Source organism: Populus alba, chromosome 6, assembly GCF_005239225.2.
Source record: "Populus alba chromosome 6, ASM523922v2, whole genome shotgun sequence".
Classification (NCBI taxonomy): Eukaryota; Viridiplantae; Streptophyta; class Magnoliopsida; order Malpighiales; family Salicaceae; genus Populus; species Populus alba.
The window spans coordinates 7176289-7191461 of record NC_133289.1 but is presented as its reverse complement, the minus strand read 5'-3'; the positions used below and the strand labels follow the sequence as shown (position 1 = coordinate 7191461).

Sequence of the window (15173 nt, the reverse complement as noted above, 5' to 3'; positions counted from 1 at the left end):
ACGTAAATGCACATGGTAGGCACGTGGACAGATTTTTTCACGTCCAGCATATGTACTCTTGATTGGAATGCATGATTGCTGCGGGAATATTCATTTCGCATGATTCAAAAATACAGTTATGGTGTCCATAATCCGTAAATTAATATCTTAGGGCTGTTTCTTTGATTTTTTAATTTTTTTTCTTGAAATAAAAGCCCTTGATATTTTATATAATTACATCCGCGCTATTGTATTTTATTTTTGAAAAAAAATCATGATATTTATTATTTTTCACGTTTGAGACCCATGATAAGTGGGTTTAAATCAATAACATGTAACAAGACTTGATTCAGTGAGGGATTGGATTGGGCATCAATAATAAGCCCAAAAGGGTTGTATTGGTCTTTTCTCACATGCAATAACATTAACGATCCAGCCTATACTACATGAAGAGGATTGCTTGTCGTGCTAGGCCTTGAGTTAGGTAAAATGACGATGAGCGCGTTATTGTTTACAGAGAATTAGCCAATTAGGGACTAGATCAAACGGCATATATAGAATATTTCCATTTTCGTTATGCTTGGATTCTACGTGTCAAGTCCAATTTGTTGTTATGGTAGTATTAGTCCACAAATTCAACACATATATTTGACCATGACTTGGTTTGCTAAATTTTGAATTGTCTAACCAGTGGTTAAAGGTTGCCCCCAGTAACGTTCATTTAAAATGGTTGGGCATTAACACTTGTACCTAATAGTTTGAAAGATGACACGAGAATATCAAGATTAGAAAAGACATTTCAATTTGAATTTCATGATATCAACTTTACTTATTCGAATAAGTAACATTTTTTAGACCTGATAAATAATAAGTAGAGTATAAATATTGTCAAATTTGATATAAAACTCGCTTGAACTGAACTTGCAATATAAAAATTCTTTTGACAAATTGGTTTCAATTTTCGAAGGTTTGCACATAAACCTTTCTAGGGAAAAAAAATTCTCTTAAGAAAAAAACCCCTCGTATTCTTGAAAGGTGTCAATTAAAATATTTTTTTTTTACCAGGAGGTGAATTGAGCGTTGAAATATATGTCCAAGAAATTTTGTCCCTTTTTTATGGGTTTTTTTAGTTTTTCTTTTAGATTTTTAAATTTAAAAAACATGGGCTTGTGAAGAAGGCTTGAGTTTGACGTGTGTGTATACGTGTCATGAGATATCTAGAGTATAAAGAGATACCTCTGCATGTTAGGATTAAAGGACTACGAGATAGGTCACTTCAAAGGCAATGTAAATAAATAACTTGTAAATAAAAGGAGCCAGACAATAATTTAAAGAAATTATAGATAGAGAATCAAGTACAATAATTTATCCTATTTCAATCGTATCTTGGTTTATATTTGATCCATAAGCTCCATTTAATATTTAGAATCCACTATCAATCAAAATTCAAGAGTACTCTCACTTTTTTATTATTTTAATTTGGTTCGATTTTTATTAAAAAAATAATCAAATTAAATTTTAAATAAAAAAACCGAAACTAGTTCAAACTGATCAGATCGGTTCGGTTTTTAGAACAAAAACCGGTACAAATCGGTTTGGCTCGGTTTTTTGATTTGGCTCGGTGTTTTTTTGTTTGGGTTCGGTTCGGTTCGGTTTTTTCGATTTTAAACTTATAAACCAAAGCCAAACTAGTCGTTTTTTTAAAAATTTTATTCAATTTTTTTTACGGTTTGATTTTTTGATTATTTTTTTTTTATTTTCTCAATTTCATCAATTTTTATTTTTTTTGTTTACCCTTAATCTCTTCCAAATTCAAGAGAAACCTAATACTTTTATCTTATTATTTATAATGAAATAATACTAAACACTCTCTTAAAAAAGTAGATAATATGAGTAGGCTCGCGCATTCACAACATCTTTTTTTGAACTACAATGTTTATTTTATAAAAACTAAAATCAATTAAAATAAATATCTATATTTTAACAATTTGAAATAAGAATAAAAAAAATATATCTCTTTAATAAAAATATACAATTCTAAGAGAAAGTTTTGATTAAAAAAATAATGAATGGGTAATCTTTATGTCAATATATTAAAAAAATATAAGAATAACAAATTTAATATATATACATATAAAATAATTTATAGTAAAAAAAACTAAAAAAGATATTTGATATGCATTCAATATTCAAGGTTCATGTACAATTATTCCGAAAGTAATTATTAATATTATGATAAAAGATATAAACATTATTTCAAAAATTGGATGATTGAATAATTATTTAAAAATCATTTTAATAAATTTATTTATAAAAAAAAATCTAATTGTAAAATGCAAGAGAAAAAAATAAAAATAAATTAAAGGGCTGGGAACATATAGGTTTGAAGTTTGGGCTTGCATGTCCGAGCTTGAAATTCCAAGCTTACCCGCCTGAATGTTAGTTTTTTTTTTTTTTTTTTTTAAAAACAAAGACAACACATTATCCATTATTTATTTATTTATTAAAGTGAACAAACAATGCATCGTCCATCTACAACCTTCCTGGTTATTAGAGATGGCTCTATTAATTAAGAAATCAAAACTCAAGCTCTTGGACTCTAACAACCTAAATTTTCACTCTTCATGAGCCTTCAAAACCTTGTTTTTAACAATGAAATACATTCTAATCAATTTAAAAATTCAAAATCAAATCAAATAAAAAAAATATTTAATTCTGATCTTTTTTTTTACATCATTAAATGTGAAAAACCACCTCATTTGAATTCTCTTTAAAAAACAAATATACAAAACATCAAAATTAAAGTTATTGGTAATCAAAATGAGGTCATCAAAGAGCTTTTTCTCTCTTTAATTCCTACAATGATTTTCTTTTTCATCTCTAAAGATCTAATAACTGAAATGCAATGATTTTCTTTCTCATTTCTAAAGATCTAATGACTTAAACGTAAAAAAATGATATTTTATGTGAAAATGAAAAATCTAAAAACAAAAGGAACCAAATATAAAAACTAAAAATGTAGGGACTAAAGTATGTTTTATGTATCCCTTGAGCAATATTTATGAGAAAAAGGTTTTAAATTTTTATTAATATCAATTTTAGTTATTGTTCTCTTGATTTTATTTTTTTACAATAATTAGAAAATAGGTTATATGAAATTGACCTGTCGTTTAGCTCCTGCACGATCTCCAGTCCAAGAACAATGAAAACATAACACGTGGGGAACAGATTGAAAAGAAAAGTTTGACGAATACATTGAAACAGATCAAAAATGACTTGCCATTTAAATCTAGCATGGTCTCTGACACACCGGACACAAGGAAAAAAAATTCGAGTGCAGTGAAAATAAAACTTGTGAGGACTAAATTGAAAGAAAAACAGTTAGATAATCAAATTGGAACATGTAAAAAATACGAGGGGCCTGGGATGGAAATCTGCCTAGCGAACATTGCTACTATCATGCAATCCAAAGAGAATAAAAAATCCGAGAATAACAAAAACACACCAAGGAGTTAGATGACCAAATAACAAATTTGAAGGACTTAAGGATAAATCTGCCTAGTAAACAATGCCGTGAATAATGAAACGTGAAAGTATGAAATATGAATAGAGAGAGCACAGTAAACAACCAATCCTTTTTTAGTTTATTTGTTAATGTTAATGTTAATAATTAATTAATTTTAATGTCAATGTTAATGTAGGATTCTTACAACTTAATCAGGAGTGGATTAGGTAATTGATGGATTTTAAATGCTAACTTGTTGCAACGAGGTGGGCAAAAAAATAATATGTTGACAAGCAAGGTGTCGTCTCGTTCAAAATATAGGAGTTGGTGAAACCGCTTACTAAGCGCCCTCATTACATGACCGTAATCGCTCCCTCCCTTTTCAATTCACACCCTCTTGAATCCTGCTTGCATTCTTTTAGCTAGTCATTTAGGTTGACTATCATCTCTAGTTTCTTCTACGACTTTTTCTTCTTCTTCTTCTTCTTTCAATGGAGAAAGAGCAATATCCAGTTCCTCCATCAGAGATCCAAACCAGGGTGAATTCAAGAAGAGGAGGAAACAACTCTATTATACACCCAGTAGAGATAGAAACACCTAATCATCAAGTGTCGCTGGCAATGGCATCATCGTCATCTCCAAGTCCAGTGCCGTATGGAAAAGATAGGCCTTCCAAGAAATGGTGGCCTTGGTTAATACCTGCTTTTGTGATTGCCAATGTTGTTATGTTTATTATCACTATGTATGTCAACAACTGTCCCAAGAACTATGTCTATTGTATTGCTCGGTTCTTGGGTAGGTTCTCTTTTCAGCCCTTCAAGGAGAACCCTCTTCTTGGTCCTTCATCCATTTCGTAAGTTCCTGTTTTATTTATTTATTTATTTTTGCGTGTGTGATAAGACTGCTTGCAGTCTACACGACTCATGGACTGGTAAGTTTAAAAATCGTTGAGATATAATAAAGTACTGGTTCTGATTGTACTTAATAAATATTGTTTCAGGCTACAGAAGATGGGGGCTCTAGATGTACAGAAAGTGGTTGACGGACATCAGGGATGGCGGCTCATCACCTGCAATTGGTTACATGGAGGGGTTTTTCATTTGTTGGCGAATATGCTATCTCTTCTGGTTATTGGCATTCGGCTCGAGCAGGAATTTGGGTTTGGTGTGTTCTTCTAACTTGATTTTTCATCATCATCATCATTATTAACATTTGCATTACTACTGCATTACTGTGCATAAATAGCATATATAGCAATTACAGATCTGAAAAATTACTGATTATCAAGTTTCAGCACCTGCTAAATTCTTTCAATATGATTTTGTGGACATTAAAAAAGATTGTAGTAGAATTAATTTTAAATCACCGTAAACGCTCTCAGGGAAACGATGTTGCTTATATGAGTAAAATGATTAAGAGTAAAAAACTTTCTGTAGTAATATTTGTGCTTGACAATTCCAAAGAGGGGAATTTGTCTTATTGGTGAGGATTATTAAAAACTTAAAATTTCAAATTATCTGAGTGAATAATTATTTTGAACAAGCACAGGATATTGGAAAATATGTTGAGTTTACAGCAATAAAAGACTATGGTTACTTTGGGAAGCATCATGATGCACATAGCTAGGCACATGCACAGTTCTGTTGACAATTTTGCTTTTCTTCCTCTTGATTAAAAAATGGATGTAGTGTGCTTAAAAGAATAGAACCAAAAAGGGTAGAGGGAGAAGTGAAAGGAGAGGGAACTATTAGCATATTTTGTTACATATTAAGTATTTTAATGCTAAAGCAGTGATTTGAAAAGGAGTGATTTTTGTTATTCTGTTCAATGCCTAAGGCCTAAAACTCGTGGAATGTTCAAATTGCTTTGTTGTTCATACCAGTATCATCTTTTTGAAATGATCGTTTGGTCTGGAGGTGTCTGATTCCCAAATTAGTTTCAAGATGTTTTTCATTTTGGACTTTAAGCTGGCAAATATTCTGTTTTCTGCATTATTGAGAGGTAACACTTGCAGCCCTGTACATGATGGCGTGCATTACCACTAAGTTTTAACTCCCTTTTTTAAGTTGTTCCTCCTTAATACCATTTTTGTTTGTCTGCATAGGAGTGTCCATATCTGAAACCATGCCTTTTTTCTTCCCCCTCCATTTGTCTTTTTTTCTTGTCGATATTGTTCTTCAATTGGGAAATATGCAAGTGGAAACTTTGATCTATAGGTATAAGTCTGATGTAGTCTAGGCTAACTGCCATGGACGTTGGCAATGCATATATGATACTTTTTGAGTGTATCACGATGTTTTCTGCTAGTTGAGAACCCTCAATATATGAAAAACAAGCTGTTCACAACAAACTTTTTTTCCATTATTATAAGTTAATATTGTTGGCTCATTTCTGTTTAATTGGTGGTTTACAGTAAAGGTTGGTTTGCTATATGTCATCTCTGGATTTGGTGGGAGTTTGCTATCGGCTCTTTTTATCCAATCGAATATCTCTGTTGGTGCTTCTGGTGCACTTTTTGGTTTACTTGGGGGCATGCTCTCTGAACTCATCACAAATTGGACTATATATGCTAATAAGGTACCTTTTGCACCACCTTTAGTTGAAGCATGATTTGTAAAATGGTAGCAGAATTCTACTAATTTCTATTTTTGAGCTCATTATCTTACAATTCTCGGCACAAGCTCAGGTGGCAGCTTTCATTACTCTCGTGGTGATCATCGCTGTCAATCTAGCATTGGGAATTCTACCACATGTTGACAACTTCGCCCATATTGGAGGTTTTCTTTCTGGTTTTCTCCTCGGCTTTGTGTTCCTGATCCGCCCACAGTTTGGATGGTTTAGTCAAAGACATGCTCCTCTTGGCTATATTCCAGCCTCAGTAAAATCTAAGTTCAAGACCTATCAGCGTGCATTGTGGATCATATCTCTAATCCTTTTAATTGCTGGGTAAGCATTTCAAAGTCTGTTGTCTATTTTTAAGCAAATTCGGTTCCTTTGATTAAATTATTCTTAAACAAAATCAAAAAGGAAAAAGTATTTCTGACCTCGACACCCCAAAAACTATAGGAGACGTCAGGTAATTTGTTTGGCAACTTAGTATGCGCGAGATTGATATCCCATGGTCAACATTACAACATCCTTTGTTTCTATCTCTTCCCCATCCAGCTATCCCCTTTATCCTGATTCTCAGTATTCATTAGTAATGCATACAGTTACATATAGCATGCTTCACCTTACGCTAATCTAATTGTAATTTGCAGGCTTACCATTGGCATGGTTCTGCTTCTCCGGGGAGTTGATGCAAATGAACACTGTTCATGGTGTCATTATTTGTCTTGCGTCCCTACTGGAAAATGGAGTTGCAAAACCGAGCCTGCATATTGTTTGGTAACAAAACTAATCCCCCCTTCCCAACACACACCCGCTCTCCTGCATGTAATATGTATACACACACACATCAGAAAGTATTGTCCATTTAAAGGTGGACCATTTCCTTTCACAAATCTGGATAACTTTGTCAAATGGATTCAATGGCCTAATTTATTTGTTTATTTACCGAATGCTGGATGGGTTTTAAAAATCTGGATGGAAACATTGATGTTACGTTTTTTGCCAATGCATCCTTTTAGATCAGGTGGTAATGATTATGCAAGTTGCGGACATGTTGACAATGCTTTGTTGCAAAGCAAGAGTCACAATTGCAGACAGAGCGTAGGGGCTAAATGCATCTTCGCCATGCATAGGATTAGCCATTGAAAATAGTTTGTGATTTGCATTTTAATTTGTGTTTTGTGAAATATACCATGAGCTTAGGCCTGATGCTGCAAATATCTCAATATTGCAGTCCACCCAAATAGGCAACCAGCTGAACTTAACGTGCTCAAGCAATGGAAAATCCAGCGTGTACTTATTGCCTGGCGCAACGAGTTCTCAGATTCAGGGGTTGTGCACCGGGCTCTGCCGTTGAATTATGCAAGTTGTGTGGATGGAAGTGGACGCTAGCCAGATACATGTACAAATCAGCTTTTCGAAAGCAATTCCGTTCATATTTTTGGACAGTTTCTATCCCCTCCTCGTCCCATGTTCCCACTTCCCGACACTCCTTTGTATTGAATCATTGTGTAAATTTCCCTGTTACCTTTGTAACTAGCAGGTGATGTTTTTTAAGACTATAAACAGCTACAGGGCTATTATTTCGTGAGAATATTATAATCATTTTATTTTATAGTGAATATTTTACGCGGCTTTGGTGGCCAGGCAGGAGCGCATACAGTTTATGTCCGAGCATTAGTGGTGCAGCCTGTATTTGATTGTTGAGAATTATCAGGCCCAGGCCCAACAAGAGGTTTTGAACGCAGCGTTTCAGCAACTCTGAAAGAGTAGACAGTAGGCTCAGCTTATCTAAAGAAAAATAAAAAATAGAAAAAATCTGTAACCGAGAAGAGAGGCTTCTTCTTCTTCTCTTACATAAAATGATTTCGGTTCGAGCCGTTAACACTTGCTCTATATTTCGCTCATCACCTCCCGTCTCTTCCTTCCGCTGCCGTCTCAATAACCATTTGAGGACCACCTCCTCCTCGCACCATGACCGCTACTCCAAATCAGGCTTTGGCTTCCCTATGTTCCGGTTCGACCTTCCAATTCTCGGTCATGGCGATGTACGAAGCTACTCCCTTCAAAGTTTCGTTGACACGGTGTTGGAAGAGCTGTCTTCTTATCGCAAACGCAAACGCCAAGGCATTTGCTCTGCTATCAAGTTCCGTCTCATCTTGACCTTCCTAATTTATTATTAAGAAGAAATATCTGTAATTATTATTATGTGATTTTGATGTGTGTAATTGAAAAGGAAAATGATAATGACTGGGCAGATTAACGACGGGGGGAGAGGCTTTAGATGATAAGCTGGTGAACCAAGCGGTGGAGAAAGGATTATTAGTGGAGTTCAAGAAGGATTCAGAGAGAGTATTGCTGGCAGTGGTGCAGAGACGTGATGGAAAGAAGAATTGGATGGTGTACGATCAGGTTCAAGTAGAAACACAACTAAGGTTTTGTTTTTGTTAGACGCTTGAGATTAAATGACTGATTATTGTGCTTTCTCTGTGTAGTTTAGAATGGTGTTACTTCCTCGATTAAACCCCAACAAATTACTTATATTGTTCCCGGTGTTGATAATTTTGACCAAACCCAAATCTCAAGCTTTATTCAGAAAGCTCAGCAAAACTTGGTTAGTTCAAGTCTTTATGGGCCACCGTTTCAAATAAGTGTGAGTGTGCATAAACCTAGCATGGTTTAATATGGTGCAGGACTCCTCGTTGCTTGAGTTTGCTTGGATTGAGCTTCTTGAAAAGAATAAGTCAGTTACACCAGAAGAATTAGCCGAGGTACTCTACTTTAGAATTTCCAATTTTTGTTATAGCTTCATGTCTCACTTCTCCACTAATGATGTTCCTGCCCTAATTTGCAGATGATTTTTGGCAGCGTGGAGCCTCTTGAAAGTTATTGTGCCCATCTTTTGCTATCAAAGGATGATCTATATTTCACTGTGCTGGAGACAAAAGGTTCTCGCTCTCTTTATGGGCCTCGGTCTACTATGCAGGTGGATGCTTTTTATTTTTATATTTCATTAAATTTTTTCCATAGAGGCATAAAATTCTTGCTAGCCTTGATTTATGGATTTTGTATGTTATGTTTCATTTGATGTTACTGTGGTTTGAGAAATGGCAGCAGCTATGAATGATTTAAAACTGCTACCATCTGAGCAGTTGCATTATCTGGTTTTTGCTGTGGTAGTGCATAATTTATAATGAATCCTGGTAAAACCATATCTTGTTTCCATTGCTTTCATAGTAGGAAATTCATAGCAACTATAACATAAGAAATCAAGGAGCTATATCTTATTACCTTTTTCTTTAATTGTATATATAATTAATTTGATCATATATTACTAAGGCACTTGTCCCAACAGGATTGTGATGATTTACTCCTGGTCTGAAGCTTTTTCTATCTTTCCCACCTCAAAACGATTTTAAACTTGCAGAGGCATTTGTCTGGACTTGGACTAGGTTTCTTACTATACTGGCTTGATATGCCTTTAAGGATGAGATCAGGCTTTTCTATGTTTGTCTTGTTTAACTGAAACCTGGTTAATTTTCATCTTCTTCTTTGTTAACTCCTGCTCCTAGCTGGCGGTCTTAATATTGGTAGTTAATAAGTTGTTTACACTTTAAAGTGGATCTATTACTAATGCATGTTTTTTAGCAGATCACTTTTTTCAAATTCAATGTTATTAGTTTTCTTCTATTTAATGGTAAGCGAAATTCCATTTATTTGAAAAGCTAGGTAGAAGAACTTATGCGTAGGAAGCTTGCAAAGGAAGCTGCTGAGAAAGAACTTCAGGAGTTTGTGCAACTACTAAAATCTGCCAAGGCAATGCCTTCAAATGCAAAACCCCCCAAAACTTCATGGGTGGTTGAAGAGAAAATCCGATGCAAAATTGAGTCTCTTGAAGCATATGCAATTGATGCATGCAAAAGCAATGACCAAAAGAAAATTGCAGGGATGGTAATCTTTCTTAACTTCACCAAGTTTGCTAGGCTGAACAAGATGAAACCTCCTACAAAATATTTCAGGAAGCATTAGTTTCATGAAAAGAATAAAAGAAAACATGATATCTTTTCGTTGCTGCTTGTTTGTTGTCTTAAGTATTCAACATCTGCTATTCTGCATATGATTTTCTTTTCCCTTTTATTTGGTGGGTCAGATCCTCACAGCAATGGGAATGGGGAAAACAGCATCCTCTGCATTAAACCTCCTCATAGATATTGGATACTTTCCTGTCCATGTCAATCTTGATATGTTGAAGCTCAACATTCATACTGATCATCCGGATGAGATCATATCAGCTGCTGAAGATCTTCTATCAGAGCCGGGTGACCCTGACAAGGCAGGTTTGCTTCCCTTTTGGTTTTAATCTTGTGTATGCCAAGTTTCGAACAAGGGATACAATCATTTTCCTGGCTAATTTCAAGAAAACAATATATGAATTGTTCTCTTATACTATTTTTTTTTGGGACTGATACTCTTCTTGCTCGTTTTGTGTTCTTTGTGTTTAGATTAACAGAAAAGGTCTCACTCACTTGAAGGTCTATGCCATTGATGTTGATGAGGCTGATGAGGTAACTTCCATTGCATGTTTATGGATTACATCTTTTGTGAGACTTCTAAATTGCCCTTGATCTTTTCCTAATGTATGGATATTTAATCTCGAATAGTGTTGGTTTTCCTATAGCTTGATGACGCATTGAGTGCAACGAGGTTACAGGATGGGCGAATTAAAGTTTGGATACATGTTGCAGATCCAGCGCGGTACGTACAGCCAGGGAGTAAAGTAGACAGGTATTGTTTGGGATTTTGTTCCATAGATGAAGAGCTACCTTTTGTTTATATTAGTCATGTTCAAAATGTTGAGGCATTTCCTAATGTGTAGAGAGGCAATGAGAAGAGGGACTTCTGTTTTCTTGCCCACTGCTACTTATCCCATGTTTCCAGAGAAACTTGCGATGGAAGGAATGAGTTTGAAACAGGGAGAGGTTTGCAATGCTGTTACTGTATCTGTTATTCTGCATTCTGATGGCTGGTAAGTGGTAAAATAAATTTCTTGGATATGCTTTCCGTGAGATTTAATTTGCAATGCTCTAGTTTGTACAAGTATAAATGGAACTTCAGGAATGCTGTGCAGATTAGGATCTCATAAATAATATAGGTACTTTAGATATCTTGAGACTTATCTCTTATGCTAGCTCTGAAATGGCTTTTGATTTTACTCAACTAAGGTTTTACCTACAAATTTACAATAGAGAATTTTAAATAAGTGTGTTGTAGGAAGCCATCAGAGACATTATCCCGTACTTTGTTGGCTATTTGGAAGTCACTGTAGTGTAAACCCACATCTATTGAAGTTCTCTAGATTATTGACCTGGCCTCTGGGCCTGTAAAAAATTGGTAATAATTGCTTGCCAATTTCATTCCATATTTTGAACTTTGGTGTTGATAGGAGAATATTCTCTTAGGTACCACTGTCTTTGATTCATCAACATATTGATCAACAGTACTTTTATTTTAGATTGGTTGTAAAAATGCTTATGAACTGAAGTTTCAAGACTTGTAAAACATGTTATTTTATTAATGAAGACCATTTTATGCCCTATGCTGGATAGCATTGCAGAATACTCTGTGGATAACTCAATCATTAAACCAACCTATATGCTGACATACGAGAGTGCATCTGAGCTGCTTCATATGAACCTGGATGAGGAAGCTGAATTAAAACTTCTTTCCGAGGCTGCATCTCTTCGGTTACAGTGGCGTTGTGAACAGGTTGGTTTGAATACACAATCAAATTATATTCTAAATATGTACAAAACTGTTAAGATTGGATTTGATCAATTTTTTCCCTCTTCCTTTCTGTACCTTTTATTTTTAGAATCTTTCTTGGATAATTTTCATTTTATCATTGAAAGTTATTCTCACTGATTATGCTAAAAGGACTAGCTGTTTTGCAATATGTATTCATGGCTTTAGGCTTTCCACAAATTGATAGTTGTGAAGATATTAATGATATCTGATGGATACATTGATGATTAGGGATAACAATAAAAACAAATGCATATTTTACATGCGCTTGTTTCTTAGAAAAAGGTACACCTATCCTTGTCACTTTTATAGTGTCTCTGCATGGAGGGTTGTGCTGACTCAATTAGGTTGCGAACTCTTTTCTTTTTAAGAATGATAATCTACTCTCAAATCACTGATTATGCTTACAGTTACACAGTAATGTGCTTGAGTTCATGATTAGGTTTTGAAGTCTGTCACTTTAGTGCAGAAGGATAAGGCTGTCAAGGCCAATATATTAAGACTTTCTTGAGATAGTCTATGACCTTGTAGCAAGATTCTTGGGCTCTTATTTCTGTGACATTTAAGTGCTCATGCATTTTTCAGGGTGCAGTTGACACAGCCACATTCGAAACTCGCATCAAGGTCCCTAATCCAGAAGATCCAGAGCCTTCAATTAACCTTTATGTTGAAAACCAGGCTGACCCTGCAATGCGACTTGTCTCTGAGATGATGTTACTTTGTGGGGAAGTTATAGCCACTTATGGCTCTTGCAACAATATTCCTTTACCCTATAGGGGGCAGCCTCAGTCAAATATTGATGTATCTGCCTTCGCACATCTTCCTGAAGGACCTGTCAGGAGCGCAGCTATTGTTCGAATAATGCGCAGTGCTGAAATCGATTTCAGGAAACCTGTACGCCATGGAGTCTTGGGACTTCCTGGTTATGTTCAGTTTACTTCTCCCATCCGTAGATACTTGGATCTTCTTGCTCATTATCAGGTGAGTTTCTTAAATTCATGTCAATGCATTAGCTTGTTTTAGTTTATTTGAACATCCCTTTTACTTTCTCATATAAGTCTATGTATTTTTTAATGATATTTACGTTGTCGCCAGAACATGGACCGTACAAGCTATATAAACTAATAAACATTTGTGAATGCATGTAGGTCAAAGCAGTTCTTAGAGGCGACTCCCCTCCTCTCTCTGCTGGTCAGCTGGAGGGTATGGCATCACTAATTAACATGCAAACTAGGGTAATAAGGAGGCTCTGCAGCAGCAGTCTTCAATATTGGATGATAGAATTCTTGAAAAGGCAACCAAAGGAGAAAAAATATCGTGCATTGATCCTCAGGTTCATTAAAGATCGGGTTGCAGCTCTGCTACTAGTTGAGGTAAGGATAGTTTATTACAGTAACAAGTAAAGCCTGTTCCCCAATCCACTTTAACCACTTTCCGTTCTTCTCCCCCAATCCCTCACCCTCCAATCTAAAAAGGAGAAAAAAGAACAGCAAAAAAAGGGAAGATCCAAACGCCCTAAACTCTTTGGATTCTCAGGTTGTTTTAATGCCATGGTGGTTGAGCATGTTTATTAGTTGAACATTAGTGCATTCCTTAAGTATGCACTCTTTATTCCTCGTCTTTCCATATAATATGAAACTCTGAGCTGTTGGCATTTCCATTCCTTGCACATTGTTGTGTGCTTCTCTCCTGTAATATTTGATAGGAGTAACAAGTCGAACATTTAATGCTGTAGGTGGGGCTTCAAGCAACTGCCTGGGTGTCTCTGGGAACACAGATAGGAGATGAAGTGCAAGTTAGGGTAGAAGAAGCTCATCCACGTGATGATATTATTTCCCTTAAGGAGGTTGTAGTATAAGTGACATGAGGTGGTTGTTTTGAAAGAATTTTTATCACTAGAACCACCAATCCCAAATGATCCCAAGGCATCTTGTTCTTGACTATATCCTCTCTGATGATATTGTTATGCGACAGGATGGTCATTTATGCTAAATTGTTAATGCAACCTCTGAAGTCTTCGGAGTGCAGATTTTGGAACAGATCAATTGCACTGTCAACCGACGATCCATAAAGACATCACCATTGCAGAAGTTGCTGTCTGTGCAATAACTTTCAGTTGCCATATATCTGTTCAGTTATGCTCATGGAAGTATATAATTTGACAAGCAGAAATTGCCTCGAACTTGTTGCTTATGTAGCGGTCTATACAGTTCAGGAGATTTTGAGCAACCGGTTTGACATGCATAATTGGCGCATTACTTGGGGTCAGCCTGCTCATATCTTTGTTTAGTTTTCTGAACAGAAAGAAGTTTGTAGTGGTGAGTTTTAAATTTCCAGTTACTATTCATGATAGTCTTGGTAAATATCCTTAATGTAGCAAGATTTTGAGCCATTCCCCATATCTACCATTTGTGTTGATCTCGATTGTTTCGTCTCCAAACACGACTTGTAGTCGAACAAGTTATGTGCTGAAAACTGCATGGTGACTGTTGGTGAAATATTGGATTTGCATGGACATGGGTCACTGTTAAATTAGATTGAACTCCATCCTCCTAATAAACATTGGTTTGGCGATTTCCCTGTTATTGTAATTTTGGGAAAACTGCAAAAAACTACGCGTGATTATAATTTGATAAAAACCGAGAGAATTATTACGAAAATGAGTTCCCTTGTTTTTTTATGCCAAGTTCACGTTAGAGGCGAGGGGATGCTTTGTAAGTTGAAAATGTGTGATCCAATGCAACCCTGGATCACACGTACTTGCCTAAAAATGTTGAGACAGAGATACTCTTATTTAGATTAGAAGGATAGCTACATTGAGAATGAGTGGTTGATTAGGCAACTGCCAAATTAACATTGACAAAACACTAAAATGTGGTTAAATCATTGTACTACTCATTGATACGGTGTTTTGTGTTTTTCTTTTTCTTTTAATTTTCTTTTAATTTCACCATATTAATTTATTTTGAGAATTTTGTATTTCATATTATTTTAATTTCTTTTTAGTTAGGTTACATACTAGCCTCATAAATTTAGTGTTTTTTTTATATAACCTTTAATATTATATCTATTAAAAATGGGGTTTCACATTTTTTTTATTGTTTTATGTGAATTTATCATAATCTCATGACTTACGTTGTGAGTTAAATAAGTTAACGCAAGTAGATTTAAGTAAATTTTTTGGTTGCTTTTGTAATTGATTTTTTTTATTTCATTTTTTACCATTGAGTTAGTTAAAAATTGAGTTTTATAAAAAAAATTTTATGGAGTTATCTTG

The 15173-nt window shown here is 35.0% G+C and overlaps 2 protein-coding genes across 2 annotated transcripts; both read left to right on the top strand.

The window, feature by feature from the left end:
* The first annotated feature begins 3801 nt into the window (after nucleotides 1-3801).
* LOC118053383 (RHOMBOID-like protein 1) lies at nucleotides 3802-7709 on the top strand. Its single transcript, XM_035064624.2, has 6 exons — nucleotides 3802-4337; nucleotides 4485-4648; nucleotides 5898-6061; nucleotides 6171-6430; nucleotides 6745-6871; nucleotides 7329-7709. Exons 1-6 carry the CDS (start codon nucleotides 3976-3978, stop codon nucleotides 7449-7451), a joined length of 1200 nt encoding a protein of 399 aa, XP_034920515.1. The 5' UTR covers nucleotides 3802-3975; the 3' UTR covers nucleotides 7452-7709.
* LOC118053382 (ribonuclease II, chloroplastic/mitochondrial) lies at nucleotides 7514-14411 on the top strand. Its single transcript, XM_035064623.2, has 15 exons — nucleotides 7514-7637; nucleotides 7742-8240; nucleotides 8353-8506; nucleotides 8595-8708; nucleotides 8788-8865; nucleotides 8949-9080; nucleotides 9824-10045; nucleotides 10245-10427; nucleotides 10597-10659; nucleotides 10773-10879; nucleotides 10971-11120; nucleotides 11701-11860; nucleotides 12482-12877; nucleotides 13045-13269; nucleotides 13632-14411. Exons 2-15 carry the CDS (start codon nucleotides 7957-7959, stop codon nucleotides 13752-13754), a joined length of 2391 nt encoding a protein of 796 aa, XP_034920514.1. The 5' UTR covers nucleotides 7514-7637; nucleotides 7742-7956; the 3' UTR covers nucleotides 13755-14411.
* The last annotated feature ends 762 nt before the right edge of the window (nucleotides 14412-15173 follow it).

Excerpts from the sequence above, each read along its gene's own strand:
- LOC118053383 (XM_035064624.2), top strand. The coding sequence starts at position 3,976 with ATGGAGAAAGAGCAATATCCAGTTCCTCCATCAGAGATCCAAACCAGG. Across the intron at positions 4,338-4,484 it reads CTTGGTCCTTCATCCATTTC|GCTACAGAAGATGGGGGCTC; the intron begins GTAAGTTCCTGT and ends ATATTGTTTCAG. Across the intron at positions 6,431-6,744 it reads CTAATCCTTTTAATTGCTGG|GCTTACCATTGGCATGGTTC; the intron begins GTAAGCATTTCA and ends TGTAATTTGCAG.
- LOC118053382 (XM_035064623.2), top strand. The coding sequence starts at position 7,957 with ATGATTTCGGTTCGAGCCGTTAACACTTGCTCTATATTTCGCTCATCA. Across the intron at positions 8,507-8,594 it reads ATTGGATGGTGTACGATCAG|AATGGTGTTACTTCCTCGAT; the intron begins GTTCAAGTAGAA and ends TGTGTAGTTTAG. Across the intron at positions 10,880-10,970 it reads CCAGGGAGTAAAGTAGACAG|AGAGGCAATGAGAAGAGGGA; the intron begins GTATTGTTTGGG and ends CCTAATGTGTAG.